Below are 17,309 nucleotides of genomic sequence, written 5' to 3' on the forward strand. Positions count from 1 at the left end.
CTTCCCTCCACCTCAAGTGCAGCTCCCTGACCAATTGCTTGTTGGGCCTGTGAGAAACCTTGGCTGAAACTGAACAGCCCCCTGGCACCATGTACAGGCTACTCTTCCCACTGCGCTGCACCGCGCTGTGCTGTGTGCCGGTGAGGTTCCTTTAAGGGAAATGGAGCCCTCTCTAGCCCCAGTACCATCTTGGAAGATGTGCATGAAGCACTGGGAACTGTAGTCCTTTTCAGCACTTTCCCCCTTAGATCTGTATGGGCAAACTGCTGGGGATACCCAGTTATGTACCATCATATATATCATCATAACAATATCACATAACATGTCATTTTTAACCTGTATTAATTCTATGCTGGTCTCTGACAGTAATAAAGGATTGATGGATTGATTGCGCACACACACCCATACTCCATGCGTGCCTTTCAAAATGGTGCTGAGGCTCAAGAGGCCATTTCAATTCCCATCCTTCCTCTTTACTTCATTTTACTGGGCCAATTCCTTCTCCAGCATCAGTCCTAGTCAGAAAATTAAACATAATTCACACTAGATCTTTGCTATGTGCTGCAATGGTGCCTGTTAGGGATGTGCGAACCGGCATGACCTCGAGCCAGTTCAACATCAAACTTTCCTGGCCCAAGGGCTTGCCCCCGGCTCTCCCTTGAGCCGAACCAGACCCAGTTTGGCTTGAACTCAAGCCAAACCCCACCCACCCAGCCAGTCCAGGGGTTCTAATGGATTTTCTGTTTAAAGAACTCACTGCCTCTGGGGGGCACTATTGCAGATGCAGGGAGAGGGGTCTCCTGCAATCCCCCTCCCCACCAACCTCCCCCGGTCTCAAATCAGCCTCGTTCGGGTGGTTTTCCGACTGTTTTGGGCCTCTTCATGCTGGCGGTGGCCATTTTGGAGGCCGCCGCACTGGCCATCTATATGACCTCAAAAATGGCTGTCACCAGCATGAAGAGACCCAGAATGGGCTGAAAACCACCCAAACTGTGCCAATTTGAAACCGGGGGGAAGAGGAACTGCTGGAGACCCCCCGTGGCTGTGCCCCATGGAGGCTGTGAGTTCTGTGAGGTCTTTTGTGGGGAGGGACCAAACATGCCCAGTTCAGTTCGAGTCCAGTTTGGACTTGAGCCAAACCAGGCATACCGGTTTCATGCACACCCCTAGTGCCTGTGTCCTCTCTGCTTGCAACTCCCAATAATTCTATTGCTCCAGTGCCTGCCAGGACTTGAAACCAAATGGCATTGGAACACATGGCAAATGGTGTACCCACAGTGACACAAGCTAATCATGTTTGTCTGCTTTTTTTAATTTAACGTGAAAGTAAATTTGAGTTTCTTTGTTGTGAAATTGGCTGTCTTTTTGTGCAGAATTATGGGGGCCTTAACATCCTGGATTGTCACACATTATAACCTGATGATGGTTGTAATGATGCCTCTTTCTCCTTCTTCCAGGTCTCAGTACACCTTCTCCCACCAACCCATTCAATGTCATTGATCAACACAAACCAACTCTCAACCAGATGCGGACTAGCTCCCCGGTGCCTGGCGTAGCTATGGGAATGACCATGAACTCCATGACCTACAGCACTTCTCTCCCTCTTCCACTCAGCAGCATCCCATCAGGAATGACACTCCCGGCCTCCATGAGTGCCTTCCCTCAGGCCAGAGCAGGGCCTTTCCCAGAGCTACCCAGCAACTTGCCACAACCTCTCCTACCACTGTCTGGCTCAGGTCCCCCTCCGCTCCATTCCCAAGGCAGTATGAACCCTTTCCTCTGAGAAGACTTTTTGTTGCTCTGTTGTGTGAACTATCTTTTGCCCCTCCCCCAGCTGTTACGGAAATCCTCCCACACAAAGGCTTTGTGGCACTGGCTTGTTAGTTGTGACGAAGGAAGCATCTCTCCGGAAGCTCTTCTAGTCCTGCCCAAGCCAAAGAGACTCCACTATGAACCTCCTTGCCTGAAGAGTTACAGAACCAGCCACTCCATTTTGCTGAACATTGTCTTTGAGTCTGCTTCTAATGGCAACTGGGACATTCCTGTCACCAGCTGGCATTGATTCGATGGGTACAAAGGAGATGGGAGGTCCCTTAAGAAGGGCTTTGATTTCCAAGGATCTCTGTTTTCCATTGCTTTTATGTCAGTAGCGCACACAGAGATTAAGAAAAAAACAGAAATTAACTCCTAAAGGTTGTCCCTTACTGGGAAGGGAAGATAAATTTGTAGCCTGCATGGAAAACATGAACACTTTGGCCAAGGCTTGCAGCTATACTGCGTGCATGGCAGGGGCACAGTTTCACCTCTGGACATCCAGACAGCTCAGCAAGTCTAGCATTGCTATGTCAGAGAGAAGAAATCAGATTTCTTTTGCTAGAGTCACCTTTGTTGTGTTGTTTGACTAAGGGAAATCTCTTCCTCAGCTGCTGTTGTCAGTCACACTGTGAACAAAGACAAAGTCTGCAAATAGAAAACCCAAATTCTGTGACCATAAAAAATAAGCAAGGGAGACAAATTGCAAAACTATTCTTCTTGAGCAATCTTTATTTTGCTTACAAAGTCTGGAGCAGGATGTATAGCTTCTGAACCTGTTTCCAGGGTCCAGAAAGGAGGCGGGATAGAATATCTGGAAAACAATGTGTGGGGTAGGACTGAAATCTAAATAAAGGAGTGTCTGATTTACAGGGTAGGGAAGGACTTGCTGATTATGGGAAGGGCATGGGATAACTGGAAGAACTCCCAACTTACCTGACCACTGGAAGTCTGACCTACCTCCTCTGGCTTCTAATGTTTTAGTAGAACCGTTGCTCACATATCTATTGAATAATCAGGAAGGCTAGAAAGTGAAATGCCTTTTAAGAAAGGCTTACAAAAGAGATGCTCAGAATATTGAAGAAGCCATCACTGTTTATTCTAGGAGTCCCACAACACCCAGGTTTCTGCCCAAATGCTCCTCTATATGGAATTGGGTGTCTCTTCGCGTGTGCTCCTGGCTACTTTGATCCAAGTGACTTTTCTTTTGACATTTCATTACTTATCTGGGAAATCTGATTCTTCCTCTGGCCTCACTTTGGATGATCACTTAGTTACACGCTTGGCAACAGACTTCTTTTTTTTTTTTTGCAGTGACGGGTCCCTACCACTGAAGCCCCAAACTCCAAAATGTAGAATTCCTGAAAATAAGGAACACTTCAACAAGTGCACATCCCAGTCAGGAACACTTGAATGAACTATGTGAAAATTCTGAACAATGTTCACAGAAATAAATTATGAAATCCTTTATTTGCATATGACTTCAGGGACCCTTATCCATGAGAAACTTTGTTACTGTGCTCAGTGGTATTAGGGCACTCCGCTGGAGCACAGACCTATTTAAATGACCTGGAAATACCTGAACAGATTCTTTATCAATTTCCAAACAACCTCTCCCTCCGAAATCCTTCCAGGATACTAATGGATATGTTGGAAACCAATCAAATTGAATGGGGGAGAAGGAGTGTATGTACAGCATGAAGTTAATATCCCAATTACCAGCTGTGTCTTAATGTAGGATTGCAGCATGCCAATACAAGTTGCATCTTCAGGATAAGATGGCTGTTGAGCACTGACCCAGCAAGAAGAGACCAGAAATGGGATAGGCACAGGGGCCAGGCATCGAGAGCAACATGGTACAATCATTGGGGCTTTATTGCCAATGCTTATGCACCAACACAGCAGTCACCATACCAATACAGACTTTGTGGCTATAAAATGGAACATAGGAAAACATAAGCAGTCAATAAAATGTTCAAATGTGCTTAGGGTTTCACACTTCATGAATATTTCCTTTTGTATGTTACATTACATCCCTTCCCTTTGGGTTTGGGCAAAGGGACTCCAACCAGGACTCTATAGGTGAACATTTTTGGTATAAAAGAGTGGCTTTGGGGAAGCCCAAAATGTTAAGCCCAAATGCTTACCTCTTTTATGATTACTCACTGTCTTGGTTGGCAGCTGCTTCAGCAGGGGTGTGTGTGTGTTTTAAGAAAACAAAACAGGATTTCTTCTTTTTGGATATATGATCCCAATCAATCAATCAGTCAAGGATCTTGTAGTCAGCAAGATGATGCCATGATGTCATCACCTGGCCAATCATATTTAGCAATGTCATGAAACCAAGTCAGGGTGAGTGAAAAACTTCCTGCCCTCATTCTGAATGTGCAAACACTTTTGCCCTGCTTGTATCCACACTGCAATATTGCCAATAGGTGCTTTTCCAGTGGCCCAAAATGGTTGCAAAAAGCATCCCCACCACCACCATTTCATTTCAGCCCAGCTGATATAGCAGCTCAGACTTCCTTAGCACAAAATCATCAAATAGCATATTCTCTGGTTTTTAAAGGTCTTGGCAAAATGTCAGGGATATATGATTCCCCGCCGCAAAAAAAAAAAATAAAAAAAAAAAATTAAATTGTAGACCACCCCAAACATCTATCTCCGGGTGGTTTACGACAACAGTATAAGATACAGTTAAAGCAGGATGTGGTCCCTTATGCTATAACCACACCCAGACAGGTATCCTTGCCATTGATGGGAAAAGTCAAAGAAGAGCTGACAAGAATGAAACAGATAAGGAGTAAGCACAAGAACTGAGGAAGTGTTGACCGGATGCAACTGAACAAACCTGTCTGCCGAGAAAGACACATCTCACTTCTAACACCATGTAGTGTACGGAGAGAGCTGAGACATGTTCTCTTGTCTTTCCCAAGAGCTTTATTTCAACTACATAACAGGCCTGGAGCCTTTCTGATGACATCATCAAGCCCTTCCCCTAGAGGGGATTAACCTTTTATATAATATTTGCAGGGCTAGGAAGCTGACTCACTTGTGGTTATTGAATTTCTGCTTTTATAGGTTTTTAAACATTTATGTCATCAGAGCTGCAGGAACAATTTCTAATTTCTCCAGTGTAATGTCTCACTGAAGTGGAGTTCATAATTCAATACTGAATTTAGATTGAATGAAAAAGACCTAATCACAACAATTCAAAGGAAGCAGCCCTTTAACTCACTCTCAGACTGGAGACTGGCCATATCAGGTGGACTCCAGCTGCTGGATTTCTTAATAATTCTCAGGGGAAAGGTTTTTAAATCATATATACACATTTAAATTACAGTTTCCAATATGTGTATGAGAGCTTCCATAGCCTGCTCTGACATGTCCCTATACATGAATGCATGCTGCGAGGTACTAATACCACACTTTTAGAAAGAGCAGTCTCATCTACGTTTTCCATCAGCATATTGTCATCATCATGTACTGGCAGAGGTGGAGGGGGGCATTGCCCTCATCATCATAGTACATGTAATGTAGGTTTACAACAGAAATATTTGCCATGAATCCAACCATCAGAGATGGGAAAGCAGTGATGCAATGTAAATTTTACAGATGAGTGATAACACAGAGCATAAAGCAAGAGTGTGCATGCATGCATTGGGGGCCCATTCCAAGCTGCCTCCCATGGCATGAATGAATTTCATATAGCCTAGTCCTCTATGGGACTTTGCAACACTGGATGCTATTCCACTATCTCTGACTGAAAGCTTTTATCATAAATGTTATCTGACAAGGGGCGTTCCTCTGCAAAAATTTCAATCAATAGAGGCTTGACAAGAGCCATATAAAATAAAACCTCTGTACTAGATCAGATCATTTTAATTAGTTCTCCTTTTGCATCAGGCATCAGCACACATACCCTGAATTCTCAGTTCTAAGCGTTGGTGGATTTAAATCTAATCATTAAGATGCTGACACACAAGTTTGGGGGAAATGGATGCTCATTTAGCAACTTCCCAGAGAAGTTGCTAAAACCTGAGCTATGCATATTTTGCGTCTCCCGCTCCGGCACTTAAAAAAACATGGAATTTGGCTCTCAGAATTGTTTCTCTCGCTCTTTTTAAAAGTGATATCATGCATGTAACAACAATTTGAAAATGCCTATGCCAGTGATCTTCACTATTTTTCAAGTGGGGGACACTCTGGCAAAAAACCTTCTATGTGAGAGCCATGGACCTCTGCACAGTACTGCACTTTGCCCTAAACAGAGCCCTCTTGAGTCCCACCACCACCTTGGAAGGCGCACACAGAGTGCTGAAAAGTGTAGTCTTCCCTAGCGCTTTCCCCACAGAGTCTATGGGGAAACCACTGTGGAGGATAGCTCCCAGGGCACCTTCCAAAATGGCCCTTGAAGAGGACTTTTTCCCTAAAAGCAGTCCCATCTATATAGGACAATTACAGTACTGCATGGTGGGAATGGTCACCTCCACACAGTGTCAGGAGGGCTGTGGGGAACTTGGCTTCAGCTCAGGGAGCTGCACTTACAGTCAATGGGAGCTGCCACTGGCTCCCAGGCCTTGCAGTGGAGAACACCCGCCTACTCTAAAGGCAAAGAAACCACCATAAAGTGGTTGCCATATGACCAGCAGGGGGCTCCTGTGCTTCTCATCTTGGGAGTAGATTGATCAAATACTACTTTGGCTGCCTGCTGCAACAATCTTTCTGGCTGCTCTGCTCTCCGCAGCCTCTCACCTAGTATGTATCATGATATATTTATTTATGTATTTATTTTCAATGTATTTATTTGTCATATTTTTATACCACCTGATATATAAATTTCTAGGCAGTGTACAAATTTTAATATTAAAAATCACAGGTCAAAATACATAAAACACAGTAAAAACAATATAAAACAAATTATTAACATTCTAATTAAAAGTTTGCAAGAAAGAAGAGTCTTGAGGGTCTTCCTGAAAACAAACAGAGAAGGAGATGCTCTAATTTCAGCAGGGAGCATATTCCAAAGCCCTGGGGCAGCCACACAGAGAAAGCCCGGTCCTGAGTTGCCACCAGACGGCCTGGTGGCAACAGTAACCGGACCTTACACCACAAGGATTTACAGTTTTTTAAAAAAATTCTAGGTGGCTTACAAAGAAAATACAGCCCTCCAAACATTGAAACCAGAATGGGTTGGTTGTTTTTTTAAAAGTACCATATAGGGAATAGTAAAATGAGAAAACTCTTCAAAGGCTTGCCTAAATAAACATCTTATGTAAAAGACAAAAACAAAAAAAATACAACCAGTTGTTTCAAGCCAGGATGATGTGCATATGGAAGTAGTGAGAAACTAGAAAAATGAGATCTCAAAGGTGCAATCTCATGCATACTTACCTGGAAGTGTGGTTACCATGGAACACAACAGGAGTTACTTCTGACTAAACATGTATATGATTTATTATTATTATTATTATTATTATTATTTTATTACATTTATATCCCACTCTTCCTCCAAGGAGCCCAGAGCGGTGTACTACATACTTGAGTTTCTCTTTCACAACAACCCTATGAAGTAGGTTAGGCCGAGAGAAAAGTGACTGGCCCAGAGTCACCCAGCTAGTTTCATGGCTGAATGGGGATTTGAACTCGGGTCTCCCCGGTCCTAGTCCAGCACTCTAACCACTACACCACGCTGCCTCAATGGCTTAGCAGCATATCAGGTAATAACAATGCTTACCATTTTATATAGCACATTTCAAGAATTCTAAGTGTTTTCCACTCATTATTTCAGTAATCCTTACAGTAGCCCAGTATGGTAGGTCAGTATATCATCCTCTCTTTGCAAAGGACGGCAAGCTCTACCCCGTAACAGGATGAAGTGTTGTGAGTTGCCTCAGGTGGCAAACCTGGAGGAACAGCAGTTTTGGAGGGGCCTCCCCACACTTGCTCATCTCTGCAGACACCACAGAACTGTGCCAGCACCACTCTAGCCAGCCTAACTATATGGGTGGAAAACCCTCCTCTTCTTCTTCCCCATCCTCAACTGCCTCCATTGACTGGCACCCTTGCTTGCTACCAACCTAGCAGTGAAGAGCAGCAGAGGCACCGTAGCATGAACAGTCAAATAAGGGGGCAGCAGATGAGTGGGGGGCGGGGGGGCAGTATTTGGTGCCCAGCTCCAGGTGTCAAAATGTCTTGGATCACTACTGAGCTGAGATGGAGAGAATAGTAGTTCATGACTGGATTAAACAGGGAACATCCAGACCAACAGAATTCATACCTTGGCAATAGCTGCCACATATTAAAAAAATCACAAAAATGATATGAATGAGAAGTGTCAGCAACTGAGGGGAAAAGAACCAGCCATTCTAGCATAGGCCTTGACCAATTTTATTTGGATCTAGGAGCCAGACAGTGGACACTTGTCAAAATTACCAGACTTCGCAACAAACATTGTGGAGGGGGAGGGTAAATGGGCTTCTCTTTATCCCCTTTACAAGTAACAGATTTGGAACAGAAACTGGGCTGCCTGGGAGAAATGAAGAATTTATTAAATAGCCCTGCCTCTGAATATTCTAGTCTAGGATTTAGCTAAATGTCTAGGCGCCGTGGCTCCTTGGAACCTGGTAACTGTCAAGCCCTGTATTAGCACCTTTGAAAAGAAACCGGAACAGTTTGTTAAAAACTAGAATCTTAAATGTTAAGATGGAGTTTCTCAAAAGTCATATCTTGGGTATAATCTGCAAGTTTAACAATGTAATTAATAAAAACAGAAATCAAAGAACAGAGCTTTTGATTCCTTGAGCAGCCCCTGTTCCTACCTATGGGTAAGCTGCTGTCTCAGCAATCCTGCCTCTGCTTGCAAATTTACTTAGACTTCATTTGCATTTTTAGTGTAGAACTCAAGATCTGGGTTGCTTTTTTGCAGAGTACAGAAAGCCCTAATTAACACAAGACTAATTTTATATCCTACTCCTCCACTCCAAATATCTACATGCAGGAAAAAACAAGCATGACAACCCCCGACAGGCAACCACCCCCCAGCATCAAAGTCAAGTGCCTCAGCCAGAAAGTACTTTGCCTCCTGCCATCTTGTTGAAAAGCTCCAATAAAATTCCCTGTTTACGTTCCTGAGCATCTTTCTCCCTCTGCCCCCCCCCTTTCTCAGCTGCTCTAATAAGCAGTCAATGAGCAAAAGTCAACAAAGCCCAGGAGGAGGTGAATATGAAGAAGCTCTTCTCTTGTTTGTTGTGAGCTGGAAGGGAGTTGAAGGAGGCCAGGATATAAGAATTACCAATGCCTGCTTAAAGGCAGAGAATGCTGGGCTGTTAACTGAACGTGCAGTGAGTGGCACTACAGAGTGAGCCTGAACTTGAAGTAGAATGAACCTCTCTTCTGAAAACAAGAAACAAGGTGTGGGTGTGGTGAACCCACCAATGCTTATTATTTTTTCCTCTACCAGTGGTAAAATGTCTCTCTGTCCAATGGGAGGGACCCCACAGCATAGAATCCCACACCATGCAGAGCTGGCAGGTGACGAGATGCAGGCTGGCAGATCATTCTTTAGTTATGCCGACTTTTCATACTGTCATTTCCTGTACAATGAATATGGCATTTGCCAGATTTACTTCCACTCCATGCTTTTTCGAATAGTAGGAGCTGGATAATAACTTGTGGTATAGAGGAAAGTATGGCAATAATCCTTGTGCGGTACCTCTGTGACCCCATTAGGCTGAGTTTAATTTTAATCTCAAATGTATTTACTTAAGTGGAGAGCAGCTAGGGGACTGCCAGCTGGTGAGCAAGTGCTGAGCCTTGCCTTCTGCCTCTTGCAGTTGCTGGTTCAAGTCACAGTAGGCTCTCTCTGCCAGAGGAAGAATCTGTGTCTTTAATTTTTTAAAAGGAGGACCCCAGTTCAGTGGCAGTACACATCTTTTGCAAACATATGATCCCAGCTTCAGTCCCCAGCATATGCAATAGAAGTAGCAGGTCTGAAAAAGACTCTTGCCTGATGTTCTGAGAGTCACAGACAGTAGACACAAGAATACAGAGAGCTGCCCTAAACTGAATCTTGCTCGGTATTGTCTACAACACTGACTGGCAGCGCTCTCCAAGGTTTCAGACAGGAGTCTTTCTCCTGACCATGCTGACATGGAGAAACAGATCTGGGCGCCATCAGCATATGCACGCCATCGTCACCATTTTGCAATTAGCAAGACTGCAGTCGTGTGCTCTCTGCCTATGCGCAGAGGGCCTTTCTCCTTTCGGTCCTTTAAAAATATCCATTCCCCCCGGGAAAAAAGCCCTCTGAGCACAACTCAGACGTGTCTCCTCCCCGTTCCAGACGCATTTTATTTCAGACAGTGGCATAAAGAGGTGATCCCCATACCAGAAAATTCTCTCCTTTGGCTTCCCAGGATCAGCATTCCTCCAGACCGGAGTCACACCCCTTCTCTGCCCTTTTCTTCGCTGACGCTTGAACAGCAGCAGCCTGAGGAGCCGGAGAAATTTGAGAGGCCCTCCCACCGGGTCTGAAATAGGAAGAGAACGAGGCTCCTCCCCTCTGATCGAGCAGCAGAGCGGCTGTCTCTGTCCCTAAAATTCATCCCCGGGGCCACTTAGCACCGCCCTTTGCTGCCCAGCAGTGTTGCCCGCTGGCGGCGCCGATGATTTGCGCCCCCGTCGTGCTCCTGTGCCGGCCTGGCAGCCGCCTACTGCTCCGCTGGCCTGGGCTGAATCGAACCTCCTGGGCTCGCAGGTACCAGACCATGCCCGGCCGCGCCGGGGAGCCACAGCGGATCTCCCCGCTGCCCCACCACCTTCGCCCGCCCCATGACATCGCTTTCTCCCCTCTCGGCCTCTGGGACTTCGGGATCCAGACGGGTCACGTGCTGGTGTTTACACGCCGAGGAAGGATATCCCCGCAAGGAAGCAGAGCAGCAGGAGAAAACGGGGGGAGGGGACTCTGGCCCGGAGAAAATCACCCCCGCTGGTCTCAGATTCTGCTTGGCTGAGTTGCCGGCTTCCGGTAAAAGGACATGCCCTGCTCTTGCCTGGCGGCGGTGTGACTATTGACTAAACTAGATCCAATCTTGAAAGAACCCGGCCTCTCTCTGGCAGAAACTGAACAGAGGGCTCGTTGCTTCTGCCCTGACGTGATCTCTTGGCTTGGGACACTGGTTTAGTTTGTTCCCCGGGCGGTGGCGCTGTGCTTGTGGTTTCACTTTGAGCGAGCGGACTGCCACCCCAAATGAGCACTCGCAGGCGTGCAAAGAACCCTTGTTCACTCCGGGCATTCTGCTTGGCGTGGGGTACAGAGCGCAAACCTTGCTGGCTCCCAGATGCCTTCACTCTCTCAGTCCTATTACCGAGGTTCTATGGTTTTCTGTCTGCTTGTACTAAAGGTGCCCTTTTCTATTTATTTGCTCAGATGTGATGCAGGCCCGTTTATTAGACCTAGAGCGAGTTCCTGTTGCTATTTTTGATTTTCATTGGACTCTTAATATTGCACTTGGGTTTACAGTGTTTGTTGTTCTTACACACTTCTGTCTGCATACACCTACCCATTTTGTTGCCTGTAATCTGATGCCTGAATCTTGTACCATATGAACACAAGAATTTGCTTGCTAAATTGGATGGAGCTCCATCTAATTTTGTCTCCTGTTTTCTTTTTCTTTGTTGCACCCCTGTCTTATGCAATGTTTACTGATTTCAGTGGTATTTCTACCCTATTAAGTGTGCAATGGCCTTATTAGTCTTCTGTGGGTGTAGCTGTGTATCTATTCCCATATTCTGTGAATACTTTAACTGCTTCTGACGTACCAACCTTATTAATGTCAGCCACCAACCAACTTTCTCAGAATTGATGGTAAACATAGAGCCCATTCACATGATCGGGCAGTGGGGGGAAGGCGGCTTACCTTTCCCCTAGATGATTATTTTTGGAGTCTTTGGCATGCCACTGCAGGCCTGTAGCCAGCTGGTGGCATGGTGTGTACCTGACACACCAAAAAACCCTCTTTCCTCCCCAGTCTCACTGACTGTTTTCACTGAACATTTTATAACCTGCCTTCTCTGACATCTGCAATCCCTCCAAAAAATTTTGAGGCTGGTTACAGGCCTGCGCCACTGTGCAACCTGACAATTCATGCCGCTCCACTGTAGCACAGAACTCCAGAGGCTGGGACAATACGTCCCAGCCTCTAGGTATCCCACAATGCACAGTGCACTGACTACAATGCATTGGGGCATTTCCCCAGGAGACAGGCACTCCAGGCTCCCGTCTCTGTGACTGCGGAGCCTGGGTTACGGGAGCACTCCCTTAACTTCAGCTAAAAGCTGGGCAAAAAGTTGAACCAGTTTTTGGAAAGGCAGTATATAAATCAAATAAATAAAAGAAAAGAAAAAGCTGGGCTAGTTGGTGCTGCCCCACTGGGATCGGGCCTGATTCCGGCAGCTCTCATGTGCAGCCTAACCCAGACTGGGCTTCCCTAGCCTGGATTAGGCTGCGCATGAGAACAGCTTCATAGTATTGCCTCTCAACAAGTGAGCAGATTAGCACAACTAATAACAAGACCTGTTAATTTTTCTGTGAAACTAGGTTTCACAAAAATTAGTATTGGAAGGTTTGTTAGGCAATTTTTATAAGGCATGTAAAGGTTAGAAATGACCACACTGGGTAAACAAAATGGTATGTGAGAAATAACTTTGGAGAAGAGGCCCATTGCACAGTGATCTTTGCTATTTTTCAAGTGGGGTCACTTTGGCAAAAAACCCATGTGAGAGTCATTTCCCACTGTGCTGACCTCTGCACAATACTGCACTTTTCTCAGGGCTGGGAGAGCACTTTGAGAGAGAGAGCCCTCTCTTAAGAGTTGTAAGAGGAAAACACTGGAAGGGGCTACTTTTCCAAGCACTTTCCAGCACTCTTCCCATATGGTGCAGGGACTGAAGAGGGTTCTATTTCCCTTTAAGGAACTATTCCCCCTGGGCAAAGTGCAGCACTGCACAGTGAGAATGGTTTTCTCCAGATGGTCGTAAGGAAACTGTGCAGAGTTCTCAGCTTTGGCTGGAACTTCACACAGGCCCCATAAATAATCAGGGAGCTGCACTTAGGGTTGATGGGGACCTTCACTGGCCCCCATACCGTACAGTGAAGAATACTGCCATAGGGAATCTCAGTGATATTTGAAGATGTCCTCCATTAAAATTGGAATGTTCTTTAAGTTTTTGGCACATAAATTCAGATGAAAACATGTTTGTCAAAGACACAAGGTACATTTTTAGGTGTACGTGTTTACAGTATACACTAAACTTTGTTGTGTGTAACAGCCCTAATATACAAGATGAATGAAATATAATGTAATGCAGATGATCCAATAATACTTAATGTATTTCCACATATCTGTATCATTTGCTCAAAAGAGTGAAGCTAAGCTTTTCTAAGACTGTACTTGCTTGGTCCACCCTCTGTACGAAAGGCAAATTCTGATTGGTAGATACAAATTACATTCCAGAATGAGGGCGGAGTTAACACCATTTTGAAAATCCACTGTTTCTGTCATAGTGATGTTATGATGGCAGGAACAACCAAGGTGTTTTAACAAGGAGACTAGAGAGGCTGCCCACCCACAAATGTAAATATAAGCTGTACCTCAGAGCTCTAAGGTGTTTTCTATTTAGCTATGGTTGTTCTGGAATAAAGTAGCTGATTAAATTAAGAGACGTGATGCTTAGGAGTAACGGATGTCTGAAAGCCAGGGACTATTTTCAGGCCTAAGAAGGGGACAGTATAATGCCAAAATCCAATTTTATTAAATGCTTTATTTAATTTTAGAACTTTCTTTAACCCTAGACCTCAATGGTAAATTAAAGAATTCCTGGATAAGGCGAGGTTGTGAATATGAGGAGTGTATTGTGGAGCTGTCTGAATGTCAGATATATTAGTGGTGTAAACAACAAATATATGTATATTGGTGAAGGATTGGGGATGGTAAGGGAGTTATTATGGGATTTAGGGAATGTATATGCGGAATGCAGGCTTGTGGGTGCGGGAAGGATACAGTATATCTTTTTTCAATTAATTTATACAAAATATTAGGGATGTGCATGAAGTGTTTCAGCGGGGCGGGGAGCAGGACCTTTAAGGACGAGTAATGCAGGTCCTTCCCTGCTCTTCTCCCACCCTGCCACTTTTCCTGCTGTGGCGCTGCAGTGCTCAGAACTCCATGCATGGCAGCTGCACTGATTCAGCAGCCTGCACACAGTGCCAGGACACACATGGCCACTCTGCGTGCTCTTCTAAGCAGCGCAGGGCCGCAGCAGAGAAAGTGGCAGGGTGGCGGAGGAGTGGGTAAGGACATGTTTTACTCGTCCTTAAAGGTCCCACTCCCCTCTCCACCTAAAACGATTTGGTGGGCTACACCGAAGCGATTCAGCCCATCCCTGCTGAATGCGCCAAATCGTTTCATGCACATCCCTACAAAATATGTAATAAGAAATCCAATTTTTTTAAACAAATAAATTAAATCAGACACATATAGAATTCTTTCCTGTCTTTAGAAACCAACCACAACTGTCTAGTAAAGCACTGTTTGAGTGGGGCTTGCCATATACAACCTTAGTGTGTGTGTGTGTGTGTGTGTGTGTATATATATATATATATATATATGCCTTTACAATAGAGTCAGTATTTGAGCTTTCACTTTATTTTATTTAAATATTATTTCAGGATGCAATATAACTGAATGTGGCGGGGACTCCACATTCCACCACTGTCTGAAGTTAGATTGGTGGACAGGTGAGATGGGCCTTCTCTGGAACTCCCTGCCTCAGGAGGCATGTCTCCTCCTTTCCTTTCCCCCCCTGACAGATGGTAAAGACTACCATTTTCTGTTGGGCCTTTTACAATGGCCACATTCAGACATAACACTAAACCAAAGGCAACCATGCCAGAGGTTGAAGATCTTTGCTGTCTGAATGCACGAACCCGTGGTTTCGTCACCAAACAGCGGGCTGATTTTAGTCCACAAACCTGAATTTGTACCTGAGGTTGCAATTCAGTTTTGCTGCCAAAACGTCAGGTCAGAAAGCGGCATCATGTTGTCCGAAGCCTGTCTCTTTGTTCTTTGGTTTCTGCAAGCTGCACAAACCGGAATTGAGGATTGGAAGCTCCTCCCTCTCTCCTATTTGATTGGCTGCCGTAGCTTTCCTTCATTCATCAAGGAAGCCCGTGCAGCCTGTGCCTCCCCCTTTGCAGTCTCCCAGACTGCAGATGAGGCTCATCTGGGACCACAGGGTTGGGTTGGGGTGCGTGGGGGTGGGAATGGAGGCAAACTGTGGGTCTGTTGGACCTGCAATTTGCCCTGATGTGTTCATGGCCAATGAATGAGTTCTTTTTCCATTGGTTTGTGTGTTGTCTATGTTGGCCTCTGTGTTTTATAATTTGTAATTTGCATTGCTGTTATCTGATGTGCATTGTTTTAATGTTATTTGTTTGTTTGTTTGTTTATATTATAGCCTATTCACATGTTATGTTCAGCTTGTACAACAAGCGTATAGGTACACAGGTAAATAGCTGTTCACAGGTACAGTTATTCACACATTATGCTGAATACAGGAACAGCAGTACACTTCCTATCTGTATCATGCATTTGAGGGGTCTGTACCCAGATTCACTTTTCAAATGAACACAGATACGGTCTTTCACACAAAAACATGTATGAGTGCACAGACATCTGCACACCTGTACAACATAATGTCTGAATGGGGCTTATGTTGGTAATATTTGTGAGCCACTGAAGGCCTTTAGCTGAAAAGTGACATCAAAATATTTAAAGAAAATAAAAATGATCTTCATAGTCAAGATTAAAATTAGATGCAAGGATTAGGGATGTGCCTGAACTGTGCTCCGAGCATCTTTTGGGAGCGGTGTGGGGGAGCTTTAAGAAAGAGGAGAGAGCAGTTCCTTACCTGCTCTCTGCCGCTACATGCAGCTTCCTGCTGGGAAGGTACTTGGCCCAAGTACCCCCATGTGGATGCCAAGTGTGTGCTGGCATCATGTGGGGGTACTAGGGCTAAGCACTGCCCTAGCAGGAAGCTGCATGGGGTGATGGAGAGCAGGTAAGGACCTGCCCTCCTCTTTCTTAAAAGCTCCCCCGTGCTGCTCCCAAAAAGTGTTCAAACCATGCTTTGAACTGCAATTTGGGCAGATCCCTAGCAAGGATAGGGTTTTGACATGATGATGATGATGATGATGATGATAATGATATTATTATTACTTACATGTAGTTTCTTCTTCCTGGCCTGAAAGGCTCTCAGGTGGCTTACAGCAAACTAGAATAACATACATATGAAGTAATGCAGCAGAATACCACAAGAACAAATAAAACAAATACAGGTCACTCAGAAAAGCCTTTCTAAAAAGGAAGGTTCTGATCAGCCTTCTAAACAGAAGCAAGTAACCAAGCGGAGTCTCTCTCAGCAACGTGTTCCCAAGAGAGGTTACTACAACAGAAGTTGTCACAACTCTTTGTCACTGTTGCTATCTTTCGTAGTTAAAAAACAAAACAAACTGAAACCTTTACTGCCTTTCTAGTGGTGGTGGTTTTTTTGGCGGAGCGGGGGTGACATCAACATTCAATAGCCAGGAACGCCTGAGTTTTATATTGTGTGAACTTCAGGAGTTTCAGGAGAGCCAAGAAACAGAGTGCTGGCTGGGAACTCATAAACCTGTGTTTAAATCCATTGATAGCCATATACAGTATTCACTGAGGCCATATATGCCTGGGATTTACTAGGGGTTCAGAACACATCTATAAACTTTGGTTTAGGATAAACTTTGGTTTCACTTTGGGTTTTGGATAAACTGCAGTTTCCTGTGTTATCTAAACTTAGGTAACAGTAGTTAGTTCAAACAAACCAGGATCCAACTTCAGAACTGTGGTCTGACTCTTGTATCTTGAAAACTGAAAGTAGTTTTCAGTCTCCTCCCCGTGCGTACAAAGGGGGAGGTGGAAGGAGGGGAAATATGTGAACCACAGACTTACTGCAGTCTGTTCATGATAATCTATGGTCTAGAGATGATTTTCTGAAGTAGATCATATAGAGGTCATTCACAGAATTGAAAACTGTGTTCTACCCAGGTTTGGGAACTGTACTCCCAATTTTTGATTGTGTAGAAGCAAGTTAGGAGGAAAACCTGGGTAGAAGTGATTGTGTGGAAGCAAGGTTAGAGGGAAACCTGGGTAGTTTTTTTTCCTACCTTGCTTTCACACAATCACTTCTACCCAGGTTTTCCTCTAACCTTGCTTCCACACAATCAAAAATTGGGAGTACACACAGTTCCCAAACCTGGGTAGAACACAGTTTTCGATTGTGTGAATGACCTCCTCGTCTACAAGCAGCAGGGCCTTGAGTCTATACTGGTCCCTGTCTGTCCACATGCTTGATAGGGATTGTGAGAACAGCTGGGAATGTGTATTCTTCATCATGCCATG

General features: G+C 44.8%; 2 protein-coding genes across 15 annotated transcripts in view; both read left to right on the top strand.

Annotated features, from left to right (window-relative positions):
• Positions 1 to 3,796, top strand: part of EPN3 (epsin 3) — a 36,092-nt gene extending 32,296 nt beyond the window's left edge. For all 10 annotated transcript variants that reach the window (XM_053301718.1, XM_053301717.1, XM_053301727.1 and 7 more), the window contains one exon: positions 1,458 to 3,796. In XM_053301718.1, coding sequence (XP_053157693.1) covers positions 1,458 to 1,783 — 326 coding nt within the window. In that variant the 3' untranslated portion in view covers positions 1,784 to 3,796. The remainder of the gene's footprint in view (positions 1 to 1,457) is intronic.
• Positions 3,797 to 10,357: 6,561 nt separating this feature from the next.
• Positions 10,358 to 17,309, top strand: part of SPATA20 (spermatogenesis associated 20) — a 59,855-nt gene continuing 52,903 nt past the window's right edge. The window contains exons 1-2 of one of the 5 annotated variants that reach the window (XM_053301220.1): positions 13,334 to 13,448; positions 14,543 to 14,611. In XM_053301220.1, the coding sequence (XP_053157195.1) occupies positions 14,559 to 14,611 (53 nt within the window). In that variant the 5' untranslated portion in view covers positions 13,334 to 13,448; positions 14,543 to 14,558. Of the gene's footprint in view, positions 10,571 to 10,731; positions 11,217 to 13,318; positions 13,449 to 14,542; positions 14,612 to 17,309 lie in introns of those variants that run through there. The other 4 variants (XM_053301219.1, XM_053301224.1, XM_053301223.1 and 1 more) reach the window with 4 other exon arrangements.

This window comes from Hemicordylus capensis, chromosome 2 (assembly GCF_027244095.1).
Source record: "Hemicordylus capensis ecotype Gifberg chromosome 2, rHemCap1.1.pri, whole genome shotgun sequence".
NCBI classification, from domain to species: Eukaryota; Metazoa; Chordata; class Lepidosauria; order Squamata; family Cordylidae; genus Hemicordylus; species Hemicordylus capensis.